The sequence below is a fragment of the Pelecanus crispus genome, chromosome 17 (assembly GCF_030463565.1).
Source record: "Pelecanus crispus isolate bPelCri1 chromosome 17, bPelCri1.pri, whole genome shotgun sequence".
Taxonomy (NCBI): Eukaryota; Metazoa; Chordata; class Aves; order Pelecaniformes; family Pelecanidae; genus Pelecanus; species Pelecanus crispus.
Window position 1 is genome coordinate 8,921,488 of NC_134659.1, and position 15,248 is coordinate 8,936,735.

The window sequence follows — 15,248 nt, forward strand, 5'->3', positions numbered from 1 at the left end:
ATCTTCATGTATTTTGGTTTCAGTTTAATCTTCCTTTACAACATGGGGTGCAGTTCACTTGGGATCATCTGATCTGGTCTAATCCTTCTCCTCTAGAAGACAGGCCTGATGCCCTGCCTAGGGCGCTTGCTACAGACTTTTACGGGGCTTCCTGTTGCACAGCCCCAACCTTTGGCTGTCGCAAAACACACTCTCAGCTCTGCAGAGAGACAAGGTTCCCGACATGAAGTAAAGCAGCACCTTTGTTAGCCTGGAGAGGTGGAAGGGGAAGAGAAACAGGGATTTTGTTCTTTTTTTCCTCTGTAGACTGGGAAGGGGATGGCAGATAAGGAAAACTGTTGTATAAAGCCTAGCTAGCAAGAATGAGGAAAACCAGTACTTTCCTGTGCTGTGTGATGAGATTTTTTTTAGTTGGTTTAGCACTGGCTGTGGTTGGGTACTGCCTAGCCTAGCTCATCTGGCCATTCAGGTCTGGATGTCACTTATGGACCGCATGTCAGTAGTCCACAGCTGCATGAGCAGACAGCACTGTGTCCTTTTCTGCCTGAATGTATTGATGTGAACTAAATGAATCGTACAAATCAATAGAAGACAACGAGAATGGAACGCTCTGTTTTGCTAGATCAGTTTAAAATTGGAAAACATTGCAGCTCCCTCTGCAGACCTCTCCCTGCCCCCCTGTCCAGGGTTCAGAAGGGTCACCCTGTAGCAGAAGGTCTGTACACAGCAGATTTCCATTTCCTTGGCAAGTTGAGTATCAACAAGCCCTGCCCGGAACGGGAGGCAACCGCTGCCCTGCCCTCGGGGCTGTGGGGGTAGGGCCCTGCAAGGGAACTGGCTGTGCAAGTGCGGGTGCGCCCGGCTACCTGGCATGCACAGGTCTGAGTGGGACACTGCAAATCCTTGTGACAAACCAGTTCATATTGCTGGGCTTTGATTGCATTGCAAGATGTTTATCCCATCATGCATACCTATGCATTTTATCTCAAGTGCTGCCCGCAGCAAACGGAGAACAATTGTGGGACAATGTACAACGATTGGAAATGCTTAATCCACTGATCTCAGGCCAAACCTCCATGGGAGGACATGGATTCTCCATGAGGGTTTGGGGAATGTTTGCTGGGTGCCAAGAAATATCTTTCACTTAGAGCTGAAAGCTATCCAACAAGCCAGGGCTGAATTAATTTCTGACCTAAACACTCCTCGTTCCAGATGGGCTGGAAATTGTTAGATACGGGAATGATGAGTGCAGAAGACATAGCTAGAGTAGTTCGTACTAGGGAAGGAATCATTCCTCTCCTGAACACTGAACATGTGCAATGGGCATATCTGTAATTATATGATTACACCCTGTTTATACCTGGCCCTCTCCCTGCAGGGAGTGTCAAAATAAGTGGAAGGATGTGCTTGAGTTGCCAGTTGAGGGCTGGGCTCTCCTTTCAGTTTGTGAGATTTCCTACCTGATCGTCAGCAGCACTGCAGCAGAATGTACGTACACTGGAGATTAACATTTCATGAGCAAGTTTAATATCAGCATTCTCTACCTTGATCATTTGACTTTGTAACCTTAATGTGCTATTAGCATGGCTTCTTGTCGGTAATCCTTAAATAAGATCCTGTTTTTAATGGCCTTAAATACATTCCCTGTTTTTACATCTTACCTTATTTGTTCTTCCAACTGTTTTAATCCCGCTCCTGCAAGCATGGACTTGACTACCTGCCCTATTTTTTTGTTCTTTGCAAGTCCACATTGCAGGGGCTGCTGCCATTCCCTGCTTATTTTGAATGCTATTTCAGCCCTGACTTGCAGACAGTACTTCTTCCCTGCCTGCTTTGCTGCTGGTCTGCAGTAACAAACCTCCTATCTGACATTTGTCGAAGCTGAAACAGCTTCTCCATCAAGTCCGCTTCTTTTTTCTTTACAGTTAAAAAGCCTTCTGAATTACCTATTCACAGTGCCATCTCCGTATTGTGAGGTTCGTGCTGCTGTGCTGGTTGGTACCCTCCATCTCAAATTATGTCAGGCTTTGGTTAACTGTATTGCCTGTATTGGTTAAACTTCTTGGCCTGGGTTCTATTTGTTACCTGGGAGTAAATGGACCCCAGCCTACAAATTTTGTTACGTTCTCCACCACTGACTTTTGGTTTAGATACTGAAAATGCACGTTGTCCTGTTCTGCTACAATAATTGAACTCTTTGTGTGTGGGTAACTAAAATGACCCATTAAACCAGATCTCTCTCACTGTGAAGTTAACCTTCTTCCCCTGGGCAAGCAGCAGCACCATCTACCAACTTGTATTTCCAGCGTTTAGACATTCCTATCTGTACTGATTCTTTACTGCGTGGTTCTTTTGACCAAGAAACCGGTCAGCTGATGGTGCAGTTAGCAAATGTGGCAAACAGTTTGCATCCTGTACTGGTTTTGGCTGGGATAGAGTTAAATTTCTTCATAGCAGCTAGTATGGGGCTGTGTTTTGGATCTGTGCTGAAAACGGTGTTGATAACACAGGGATGACCAAAGGGATATTCCATACCATATGATGTCACACTCAGCATGTAAAGCTAGGGGGTGGAGGGTGGAGGGGCTGCTGTTCCTCGGGGACTGGCTGGGCATCATCAGTCAGTTGGTGGTGAGCAATTGCTTTCTTCTGCGCCACTTTTTTCCTTGGGTTTTATTTTTCCTCTCTCTTTGTTGTGTTTTTTCCCTTACTTTTTTTTAAATTTCTTTTTAATTATTAAACTGTGTTTATCTCAACCGACAAGTTTTTCTCACTTTTACCCTTCTGATTCTCCCCCCCATCCCACTGCAGGGGAGCGAGCAAGTGGCTGTGTGGTGCTTAGTTGCTGGCCTGGGTTAAACCACAACATGGCCATAGTGCAGAGATGCCACTGGCAGGGCTGTATCCATCTGTGATAGGGCAGGTAGTCAAGTCCATGCTTGCAGGAGCAGGATTAAAACAGTTGGAAGAACAAATAAGGTAAGATGTAAAAACAGGGAATGTATTTAAGGCCATTAAAAACAGGATCTTGTGGCAGCAGGGATTGGGTGAAGTGTCACAGATCTCAGTCAGTTCTTGCTATCTTAAGTGCATACAGGCTGGTTTTAAAGAGAATACAATGGCTCGTTGACCAATAAAGCAGGTAGGAACATAAACTGCTCTGTGGACCGTCTCAGATTTGAGATCCCCAGTGAACCTGTGGTGACACTGACCGATTGCAGAGGAACATTGGAAAAGAGCTGAGCATTTATTTCCCCATTAGCCTTGAAGAGCTAAATGCACAGTGCATACGGACTCAGCCAAAGAGTTCCAGGCAGTACAGTAACCTGCAGAGGGGTGCGTATACACGGCAGAACGGCTTTGCAGGTGCACAGCAGGACCCCCACTGCAACCGGTGCACCCAGTTCAGCACTGCACTGGCCTTCTGGTGCAGCTGCACAAGGCAACAACCTCTCTTCACTGACATCTGTGTCAACACCAATTAAACATCAGTTTAGCTGGATCAGCAGCACTATAAATCTGGCCTGGAAGGCAGGGGATGCCAAGAATTAGAGTGGGAGGGTCCCAGTAGACAGAAGCTGCACCTTATGCTGTGCTGCTCTGAGTACGTGCAGCACTGGGCACTGTGGCTTCACCTCTCCCAAAATCAGGAACTGGGTCTCAGGTACAGGCCAGCTGCACACAAACATTGCCTTTCGGTGCTAGCATACTGGGTTTCCAACGGAAATCCCCAAATCCCAGCAAGGCCCTGGAGGGAAGGGATGGAACCAGATCCCTGTGAGCGGTGCTGGCATCGTGGGGGCCTTGCGGAGCATCGGTACCAGAGCCAAACAGGGGGGGGCCTGTGGCTGCAGCAGGGATCGAGCTGCTGACACCCGCAGCTACATCTCTCACTCCTGGTTATTCCTTGTCAAGGGAGGTTCCTCCCACCAGAGTCTGAAGCTGCACCTTTCTCCCAAGTATTTTTTCTCCTCCGGAGTTGGGTCCCATGTTTGCTGAGTCCCAGCAATTCTTTCCTCCTACCCTTTTTTGGTGCTAGCCCCTTGGACCTGCCACAGTTTGACAGAGAACTGAGTCCTTTTGCCTGTTTTAGAGCACAGGAGTCACAGACTGCTCCCTTCCCAGGAAAGCACGAGGCAGCAAGTTCTTGGAGCCACGTCCTCATGCTCCATTGCCAGAGATTCCAGATTAACCAGGGATTCTGCAATGAGTTGCGGTCTGGACGTTCGCCATGGAAAGAGCACGCTGTTAATAGTGTTCCAGGCAGCGTGCAGAGCCAGCTGCTCGAGGAGGGGAAGGATACCTGTGCTGACATGGCTTTGCTTATTTTCCCTTGCTCTCAGGGCATCTCTTCCAGCTGGGTTTGAACAATGGCAGAGGGTGACTCCTGGCAGCACTCACACAAGAGCACTCTGCCTCTGCAGGCACAGCGATTAAGGCTAGCAACTGTCTCCCTTCCTCCAGGGGAATTCAGAGACTCTTGGAAGATAAGGAACATGAAAGAGGGAGCAGAAGCACAGCTGAGTATACACACACTCCCTGCTGCTTCCCCAGCGAGGAGGAGCATGGATAAACAAGGCCATGGAGGGAACTCCCCTAGCGCAGCTTCTCACCCCAGGGTCATGTGGCTCCTATCGACGCCACAAATTGCCCTGAAAGACTTTTCAAGGACAGACTTTGCCTGCAGTTCTGACCTGTCCTGCCAGGCTAACACCCGCCAGGAAGGCAGGCTGCTGCAAAAAACAGCTCTGGCTCTTACTACTTTGGCCTCCTCTGGTGGCTGAACGGTAGCTGCTTTGGTCAGGACATGCCCCACTTTCAGGCCCAAGTGCATTTAGGAGATTACAGCCTGCCTGGGGCTGTTCCCCTCCACCCCCAGCCTACACGTCTGATATAATTGTGCCAAGGAGGGAAGGCTAACTCGGTATTTCTCCGTGCAGAAGCTGTATCTGAACAGTTCATATTTTAACCAAAGATAAAACTGAAGCCCCTAGGAAGCGGCCAAGTGATGATCAAGGGATATATCGTGTGCCACAAGCTGTTTCCACCCGTGTAGCGCGCTCAGATTCAGACATGCAGTACATAAAAAGCTGAACTGCAGCAACCCCTAGGTTGGGCTGTGCCATTCTGGATTACGTTTTAGGAAAGATGCAATAAACAATTTTTCCAGAGCCTGCTTCCCCCTCTCAAGGAGGTGGAAGCGTTATCTCAGTGACCCAGGAACGTGCTCATTCTTCCTCAGTGATTGCATTTAGGGAGCAAAGCACTTGGTTTTTACTCTGCATGGTCAGATAATTTTCAGACGCCAGTGCACTTCCTCTGAAGCACACTCCTGCGAAGATAGTCAAACATCCCTGTGTTATCAACACCGTTTTCAGCACAAATCATAGCCCCATACTAGCTACTATGAAGAAAATTAACTCTATCCCAGCTAAAACCAGCACAGCTTCTCTCACTCATCCGGGGGGAGCAGCCCCACAGGTCAGTAACTCTCATCTGGATACCATCCAGCAGGGAGGCTACCATCTCCCTCTTCTCTGCCCTCAGCAACACAAAAAGGTCCAGCTGCGTGTGTAAGAAAGCTGCACTTTAAGAACCTGGCTGATTCACAGCTCCGCACAAAAGTATTTATGCTGAAATGCATAACAGAAATTATTGGTTAAAAGGAGCATAACGCTGGCTTTTATCAAAGCCCTCATTTTCTCTTTGCACTTCTATGGCAAATTCCACTCATCTGCTGTGGTTTCTTTCCATGTCTCCCAGCAGCTGCAAAATACTTGGTGGTTTTAGGCAAAATACTTGGTGGTTTAGTGTTCCTTTGATTCTAGGGTTTGGCCTTTATTAACCTGGCTTTGCGGGAGGCAGGGAAGCATTTCCCTGCACCATTTGCTGAAGGACCCCGAAGCTGTTTCCTCCCTATTGTTTCCTTTCCTCCTACTTTTCTTGTTCCTGCCAGGGAGTGTAATGTCAGGCATGTAAAATGACCTTCAGAGAATATTCATAATACATTTCAGATACCTCTCTTCTCCCAAACACCCACGCATTGTAGAAACTGCCCGTGCTGATACGGCAGTGTCTCTTCACACAGTGTAACAGTTCTGCTCTGTAGTGCTGGTGGTTTAGGGGAAACAAGCAAGGCAAGGTATGTAAGAGATGTAATGCCCAGAATACCTCTCCTAGCAAAACTGGCCTGGTTTTTGTCAATCCACAGCTCTTTTCTGAACTCTGCTGAGCTCCTCGTCTGCATATATGGTGGCAGCAAGTTCCGCAGACACACTGAGCTGCAAATATTGCAAAGATCCTGCCTTAAGCCCTCCTGGCTGCCCCGGTGAGGACCAGCAGGAATGGCAGAGCTCCACGACACAGCAGGGAGGCAAACAGCAAAGTCCTGCAAGCTATTATTTCGAAGTCCATATTGTCATAACTGCTCTGCCAAAGATTTCTTCTGTTAAGAGATGAGCAATCACTGAGAGACCTTGGGTGTTGTCAGGCCCAGAAACCAAGAACTTTTTGCTGACTTGCAGAGCTGGGGAAAGAGGGACCCAGGAGTCCCTGCTCCAAGCACCACTTAGCTATTTCAGTGAAATGTACTTAATTTAGGGAAGGAAGAATGTGAATGCGACCTCTTATCAAGGGATGACTTGTGGCAGTTACCCAAGACAGCTCAGCTGATCTCACAGTCTCCTGCTGCCAAAAATGGGAAGACCTGCACCCTGCCATTGCCTCCTGATTCTCTCATGCAGGCTGCAGAGCTCCAACTCCCATGCTTCAACCCAGCAGCCCAGGAAAAGAAGCGGTAGCTTTACACTAATTTAGCAAATTGATCAGTCTCAGCAAAGGGTTCAGCAGCTGGCTTGAGGGAGAGGTTTGGGTGGGAAAGGGAGCAGAGAGGTGAAGTTACACACGGTGTGTCAGCCAAAGCCCAGACCAATACCTGAGTCAGAGTGGAGCAAGATTTGTTTTTATCCATTGTAAAAACATTCATATTTATGGTATATGAACACCTAACCAGTACAAACAGGCACGCTTTAAATTCAGATTAGGAAGCAATTATTTGCCCCCACCCAAAAGCAGCACTGAAGCAAGGCCCCAAGTGCTGGAGGTTTTGTGTCCTGCCATGCACAACCCTCGCCCACCTCCCTGGTGGGATTGGCCGGTGCAAGGGAGCAGGTTTGTTAGTATTCCCTCTCTTGGCAGTGCTACAGCTTAACGCAGAATGGGTCTTACAAGTAAAGTCTATGCAGCTATTTATGTAGAAGAATCTATTTTTAAATTAATTTAAAAGTGACCTGCATGTGGAAGTACGGGTTCGTGCTCTGTCTTGTTGATGACGATAAAGAAAGACAGGCTGCAAGGTGAGCGTTAACAGGTCTTGTGTAAGTGCTACCTGTACCTGAAGGCTGTGTCTTGTCTATCCTTCTTTTCTTTTGCAAGATCTCATGGTACAAAAGCTTCCTCCTGTGAATTCCTAACAGACTGTATATTTCTTCTTAGCATTTCCACAATCTGTGTGATCCTACTTCATATTTAAAAGTCAGCAGGAACCAAACCTGGAGCCCGTGGAGGATATATCCATTCAGCACATCTCTCACACTGAAGGGCAGGAGGAGCTTTCATTACTCACCATCACGGAGCAATACCACACTGAAGCAGATTCAAATCGCTGCAGTGCTGATGTGAAGGCGGCCTTTGATGCGAGGTCTCCCATCTCTCCAGGAAGTGTTCTACTGACTGGGAAAAGCTGCCGCTGCCACCTCAACTCCATCCCTGTGCCACCCACCAACTACTCCCCAATATCAGGAATCCATATGTACCCTTTTTTTGGAGAAGTGTAATTTACTCAGCATTAATCAAGCCAATATCCACAAGCCTGTTCTGCACAGTTCAAAATGAAACTATTGTACAGCACATTTTATATTTTAGCAACATGAACTATAATCTAGGTATTATGCGTCAGAACACATTCCCTAATAGACAACAATCGAAGTGAAAGTATGAAATTAAAGTGACGCGATCCCACTATTTTACTGTGCCTGCGCAGAACCCAAATGAAGCTCTCCCGCCCTTCTAGGTATGCTTCCTTGATGAATCTGTGCAGTTACTGGGCTTAGGGCTAAAAGACAAGAAGGGCAGGAGGAGAACACAGCTCTCTCATGTCAAGCGCGCATCTGACGCGTTCAGCAAGGACATAGCACAAGACTCACCTCCCGCCCAAGCGAGAGCCTTAATCACCAGGCTATGGAGTTATGCCTCCCTCCCTCCCATTAACACATCTTGACTGCCTGCAGCAGAGGCTTCTGGTAGAGCAGCCCCAGAACAGCCAACCTTAAAAGTGCAGGTGCTCAAGCACTGGAAGAAGAAAGGGCTTGTTTCTCCCCCACCGCTGTCAGGATGCCTTTCTGGAAAATCTACCTGAGGCTGTGCCTGCCTTACAGACTCCTGCCAGCAAAACTGTTTTAGTAGAGGAGCGAGGAAAAGGTCTCTCCCACAGCCTTGTGGCAGCAACATTGCTAATCTTTAAGTACAACTGATCTTGACTTTGGTGGCAAATACAAATTCATCATCCCAGCGCAATGACAGCGCAATCCTTCCAGCTGGATTGGTACCAAAAGTGTTTTATTAGCATAGCATACCGATACACCTCCTGCAGTAAGGCATGTCCTCTGTGACCCAAGACGATCACTGTAAAGCTGCTGTGTTATTCATACAGGGGTCTGCAAACAGGGAATGCAAACTGGACCACAATTACCAAAAGATAAATACAGTGAGAACCATGGCTGCCGCAGCCTCCTTCAAGTTTCAATCAGTTTTGTGTCCATCTTATAAAGGCAGAGACCAAAACCGGGCATAATATCGCAGCACTGCTCCTACCTGCTGCTTTTACAGAAATTCCTTCCCGACCTCTCCGTTTAATACACACACGGCTGTTTCGACATTCTTCAGCACTGAGACACGCAGTCAGTGGACACTGCTTGTCCAGTGATTCAAATTCTTTGCAGGTTGGAATCTCTTCATTCTTGCTGCCTGGAAATACTATGACCTTGCACATTTTCTTTATTTGCCATTCTATCACCCTATGATGTCTGCAAACTCTACCTGTATCTTATTTTATTTCCAAGTACTCAGTGGATAAAACTGCATACAATGTTAGTTAAAATGCCTTACACGCACTTGAGGTGCCATATACTCTTACAGGTTACAGTTGTCAAGTAGGGTGAGCTTTTAGAGAACCTAAATGTTAGGGTATGGGGCAGGGAACATTTCTTCTGAAAATCAACAGAAGATACAGCCTTAAACCCTATAACTGCTTTGGCTGTAGTTCAGACAATTTAAGCTGCCACGATGACTCAACGCAGCAGTCCCGTCCTCCCCTTGCCCTCGTGCCAGTGCCCACATTTACATGGCTGTGTCACAAACTGATCAGCCTGAAAGACATCTTAGCATGTCTGAAACACTGCAGCCACACAAAGAAGATGTGACACAGAGCAGCCAGGATGGCTGGGGCTGCTTCTAGCAGCAGCGGCAGATCAAGCTATTTGGCAAAATTGTCAGGGTGAGCTGTCCCTGCAGCTCACGGGGGACCCTCCCACCAACGCCGCCCTTCCCGTGCGGGCTCGGGTGAGGAGCCGGCTGTGCCGGTGCCGCGCTTCTTGGTGCTGGTCAGTCCGTGGGTCTGGGCTGTGGGGCGAGCAGCCGGGCTGTGGTCGGTCGGGTGCGGGGCGGCCAGGCCGCGGTCGGTCGGGTGCGGGGCGGCCGGGCCGGGGCAGCCATCACGGGCCTGCGGGGCGGCCGGGCCGGGGCAGCCCGCTGGCCTTGGCTCCGTCCGTGGCTGCCGGGCCGCGGGGCGGGCGGGTTCCCGCCGGCCGAGCCCAGCCCCCCAGGCGCCTGCCCGCGCCCGTCGCCCCCGTCCCCCGCCCAGGCGTCACTCGTGGGCCACGCGCTCCAGCGCCACGTAGAAGCTGTCCTTGTCGTCGAGGCAGTGCCAGCCGATGGGCCCCGCCTCGCAGTCGGCGCACACCAGGAACTTGACGTTGCCCACGTCGCGGGTGAAGCCCACGTTCTCGAAGGAGAACATGTCGCGCACCAGCCAGTGCTCCCGCACCACGTCCCCGCCGCCGCCCGCCGCCGCCGCCGCCTTCTTCCTCATGGCGGGCAGGAGGAGCTGCGGGAGACACAGCGTCACCGCCCCGCCCGCAGGGGGCGCCCCGCCCGCCCGCCTCCCGCAGCGCCCGCCCTGCCCCCCGCAGCGCCCGCCCTGCCCCCCGCAGCGCCCGCCCTGCCCCCCGCAGCCCGGTACCTCCCGGCGGGCGAAGGTGGCGGCGCCGGGCAGCAGCACCCGGGACCCGCAGCGCTGGCACAGCACCGCCTTCAGGTTCCGGCCCTGCGCGCACACCAGCTCGGCCGAGCCCGGTGCGGCGGCGGCGGCGGGAGGAGAAGGAGGAGGCGCCGCCGGCTCCATCTCGGCGCAGGCCGACGCCATGGCCGCGCAGGCGCGCTGGGGGCCGCCAGTGCCCGAGGGGCGGGGCCAGGGCAGGGGCGGCCGGCGGCGCCGGGCGCATGCGCCGTGCCGAGGGGCGGCCCCGCCTCCCTTCGTCGCCGCGGGCCGGGCCCGCAGGGGGCCGCCGGCCTCGGCCGCCGTGTGAGGCAGCGGGGTTTGAAGCGGCCCCGGGGCTCCTGCCAGGCCCGCGGCGCCTGAGCTGAGTCCCGCGGCTGTGGGGGTGCCCCGCGGCTCGGGCGCGCCGCAGCCTCCCCCGTGGGCCGCTGTGGAGGCTCCTCTGCTGCGGGCCGGGTGAAGCGAGGCGGCCTGACAGAGCGTCCCGGCCCCGCTGTGCGGGCGGGAGGGCAGCGCGGGCGGAGCGGAGCGTCCCTGTGTGAAACGCGGCTGTTCCGCAAGCGGGTGGCGAGCAGCCGGCAGCAGAAGCCTGCTTGCCCGCCCGTTGGGCCCGTCAGGGACAGTCGCTTCCCGGGCATGGGAACCTAGAGACGCTTGACTTCTGTTACAGTGGTCAGACAAAGCAGAGCTCACCTGATCCGGACAAAAGGAAATTGTCCCCCTGCGAAGCTCCTGCACATATTTTGCAGGCAGTGATTTGCATCAGCGTTTCAGAGGGCCTGGGCTATGCTTTTTTTCCTGCTGCACACAGCAGCTCACTTGGCTGCTTGGTACAGAGAGAGCGCCCTCAGAAATGGGGAAGAAGAGGGCAAGAGCGCACTGAAAGGGGCAAGGTGCTGACATTCAGAACAAAATGTTTTCCAGGAGAGGAAACCAGAGTTCAGCCAGACCCTGAAGAGCCTGGGAGAAGCAGGAGGCTGTGTCAGTGCTTACAGGCAGCAGCGCTGGAGATGAGCTCCTGGGGCCCAAGTGAGTCCTGGGCTTGCTCTGCACTGAGCGTCCTTGAGGCACTGTGGCTTTGTGCTGATCTCAGGACCTGCTGCTAGTGGCCCACTGTTAGCACTGTTGGAAAGATTCAAGCAGGCCTGTTGAGTGTAGCCACTGCTTCTTTAGGGGGTAAAACAGATCCCAGAAGAGCCCTGCTTTTTCCAGACCCTTTACTGCAAATATACACCATCCTCCTGCTACCTTGCTGTGCCCTGACTGGCTGCACCTGAAAACTCTCAGGAAAAGCCAGAAATGGGAGCTGATGTTCAAGGTACTAAATAGAGGTACAGGATTTCATCAGCAATCCAGCTGCTCACCTCAGGCTCTAGCCTGGGCAATCACAGTCTTGAATGCGGCATTGCCAGCCTCAGCAATGCTCCCTGCCACAAGCTGCCTTGCAGCATGGCTGCTGGGCACAAACCCCACAGTCCTGTGAAGCAGGTCAGTGTCTGTAAGGCAGGAACAGCATCCGGGGCATGGGAACTCCTGAGCCATCTCTGGGTGCATGCTAGGGAGCCAGAGCGGGGCTTGCAGAGCTGAGAGGGGAGCAGATGCAAAAAGGGTGGTGTGAAGCTCAGCAACACCCACCACAAGCAGCCCTGGGGTGCCTGTGGCTCAAAAGCCAGTCATGCAAACCAAACACAGAAGGGTCTTGATTTGCCTGAAAGAGGCAACAAATTTGGCTGGTGGCTGAGTGGGAGCCAGGGTGTCTCCATTTGCTGAGGGACTGCGCTGAGGTGGGGACTCTGCACCCGCAGCAGTTCAGCACTGACTGGCACAGTCATGCAACTCGGCGACAGCTCCGGTGAGCTGAAAGGGCTGAGACTTGGTCCTGTCCTCACTACGGTACAGTGACTTCCGCTAAAGAGCGGCGACAGAGGGGGCTTGGCTGGGCTGTGCTGGAACACTGCAGGGAGCGAAGAGGACATTTCTGTGTGGAAGTTCTGCCACCTCCAATTCCCACCCTGAGCAACTTTGTTCAGCTTTCCTCTGCCACTGTGGAACATGAGGCACAGGCAGCAGGTCTGTCCGTAGAGGAGGTTGTGCTGTCAAGTTTCTGCATCCTCCCTCGCCCGAGATGTGTTCTCCTCCCACAGGGTTTGGTGCCTGTGGCACCAGAGGGAGGGTTTCCTGCAGCTCAGCAGTTCCCTGCTACCACAGTGCAGGAGTTTCCTGCAGAACCAGACGGTGCCCAACAGCAGCTGGTGGCAGGCACTCAGATCTGCTCTGCAGCCAGAGCAACTCAGGGGCTCAGAGAAGTCACAGGACCCCATGCTTGGAGATACTCTGGACTCAATGAAACAAGGTCCTGAGAAACCCGATCCAAACTGGATCTCCTCCAGGCAGGATTACAGCCCACCAGATTGCCTCTCCCAACTGCAATTCTTCTTTGTTTCTGTGATTTCTTCTTTGTAACTGCAAACCTCACTTTTACAAAAATGACCCAGAGTGAATGTGCCTGGGAGCCCTGGCTCCATTCCTGCTCAGGCAGTGCGCTGTGCACCTGTGCAGTGAGAGTTCAGTTTCAGTTACCCCCTCTAGAACTTCAGAGCCTCCGGATGGGTCAATTCTGCCTTCCATGACCAGCTGAAGGAAGCGCTGCTCCTACCCACACATTTGCTGCGTGCAGGAGGTTCCAGTGGAGAGGGCATGAAACAAAGGCCCTTGCCTCCCTGATCTGATTGTAGCATGCCATGAAGTAACACATTTGTAGGGCTTCAGCTTGATTGTATTAAGTCTGCACATACTAATTTAGATGGTAATGACACAGTAAGGAGGGAGCGAGACCCTGGCCAGATGCGGGGAAAGTAAGCCCTCTGCCTAGCCCAGGTGAAGTCCTTTCAGGTTGCAAGTCAAAAGTTAACAGGGTTGCATCAACACCTTCCTTGACACCACCTGCTAGCCAAATGAACTTGAGATGAAGCTTTCTTGGCAAGATCTGTTACCCATAGAACCCTGCTGAGTGCCACAACACTACGCTGCCGCCCCCCAGCCTGCGACTGCTGCTGGGCAAGGCTGTGCTGAGCTGGGCAGTTTGTTCAGGGCCAGTTTCTGGTGTGGGGCTTGTCTTTGTTCCAGTCCTCTGGAACTTCTCAAGAAAGAAAGAAAAACCTACCAACCCAAAGGGATCTTCAGCCAATTCTTAACATTCTTGGGTGGGAGCTGTCTGGTGTCAAAAATTCTGCATTTTAGCATTTTCTCCTAGATTATTCATAGAGCAGAGCTTCACTCTTACTGGTCTGTGAGAATCAATACCAGCTTCTTTCCAAGCAGAACATTTTGATGCTTTGTTTCACCTTCAACAATAGCCTGTAAGTTTTCTCATTTCCAGCTATGCACAAGTGCAAACCATTTTGAAGATTTATATTGTTCATTATCTAGCTGGAAATTGCAGTTCCTCTTCAAACCCTTCAGTACATCTTGTCCTGGAAAGGCAGTGATGGGTCTGCTGGCCATTCTCATGGGGTAATGTCCTGCTGTGACCCGGTTCTGACGCTGGCACTTCACTCTGCTGAGCTTCAGCAGAACCACGCACCGGACACCTTTTTTTTCAGTGCTAGTCACTTCTGGAGCTGAATCCCCCCGAGGCCTTTGCAGGAGAGCAGGGCTGGTCAGGGAAGGGAAAGAGGAGCTACTGACAGCTCCAGGTTTGGTACCGGAACCTGGAAACTCCCCCTCCACGTGCCCATCTCCCTGCAGGTGTCAGAGGTGCACAGGGCAAGACAGATCCAGGTACGAAATCAGTGAGTGCTTCCTTGTGAATACTGCACTCTCCCAAATGGGGCCTTTTACCCTTTTGGTTCCTCACATACTTCTCGCTGGCTAAAGAGTGACAGAGAAGTTAATCCTGAGGGAGATGTGTCAGGAGAGGCTATTTAAAATCTAGAATAACAGGTGAGGTGTTTACTGGGGGACCAGGCAGTGGGGAGAGCATTCAGAGCCATAGAAGGCTGCGGGGGCAGGACGCTGCAGTTTGCCTTGAAATCAGCAGAAGGTTTTGGAGAGGTATTTTGTAGCTACACCATCGACAGACGAATGAATACTGGGCTCCATTCATCCCACATTTCCATGGTGGACAAAGGAGCTGTTATTTTTTTGCAGCTGCGGGCTCTATTATAACAGTATTGTCACAGTCTTTTCCTCATCTCTGCTGCCATACTCTTCTCAAGCAGATCTTGCAACAAATTCACCCCCAGTTAGCAAGTCCTCCAGGCCTGACACGTTTTTGTGCCGTGGATCTCAACAGATGGAGCAGTTGTGTTTCACTACCGCACTGCTAGTGGGCAGGGCAGAGGCACAGCTGAAGGTGGCTGCCTGGTCTAACATGGGGTTTGTACATCCCCTCCATACAGTAGTTAGACAAATGCCTTGAAGGTAGAGAACAGAAGCTAAATTCCCACTGGCTCAGGAAATATTTTATTCTTTATATTTTCATTAAAAAATAAACATAGGAAACAAAACCACAGAACACTTGTGTGATAGAAACAAACGCAGAAGGTCAGAGCGTTGGCTGAAAGTGCATAATTAAGTCATGCTACCACATCCCTGATCCCACCCTGTCCCCCAAGCAAGGAGTCAGCAGCAAGCTCAACGAGCAGCACTACACAGAGCCCAGGCACTGCGGGGGCCAAGCTGACAGCGGAGGAGAGCCTGTGCTCCCAGAAACACAGCAAGGCAGGAGACATGCTGAGGAGAGAGTGCTCTAGTGAGCCAGTGATGAAGCTCTCACTTGGGGTTCGTGAGGCAGGCGAAGGATAGCTAGTGTAAGAGGATGTGGAGTTACGAGGCAGGGGAATAAACAGCTGAGAACAAAGGGCGAAACGGAATCCTGGATGTCACTCCAAAACAGCCCTGGAAGCAGAAAAGT

The 15,248-nt window shown here is 51.6% G+C and overlaps 1 protein-coding gene across 1 annotated transcript; it reads right to left on the reverse strand.

The window, feature by feature from the left end:
• Positions 1–9,922: 9,922 nt before the first annotated feature.
• RABIF (RAB interacting factor) lies at positions 9,923–10,480 on the reverse strand. The gene is made up of 2 exons (XM_075722489.1): positions 10,298–10,480; positions 9,923–10,162 (listed from the first exon to the last, which is right to left on the reverse strand). Exons 1-2 carry the CDS (start codon positions 10,478–10,480, stop codon positions 9,923–9,925), a joined length of 423 nt encoding a protein of 140 aa, XP_075578604.1.
• Positions 10,481–15,248: the final 4,768 nt, after the last annotated feature.

Coding starts and splice junctions, on each gene's coding strand:
- RABIF (XM_075722489.1), bottom strand. CDS start 10,480: ATGGCGTCGGCCTGCGCCGAGATGGAGCCGGCGGCGCCTCCTCCTTCT. Junction 10,163..10,297: donor CCACCTTCGCCCGCCGGGAG/GTACCGGGCTGC, acceptor TGTCTCCCGCAG/CTCCTCCTGCCCGCCATGAG.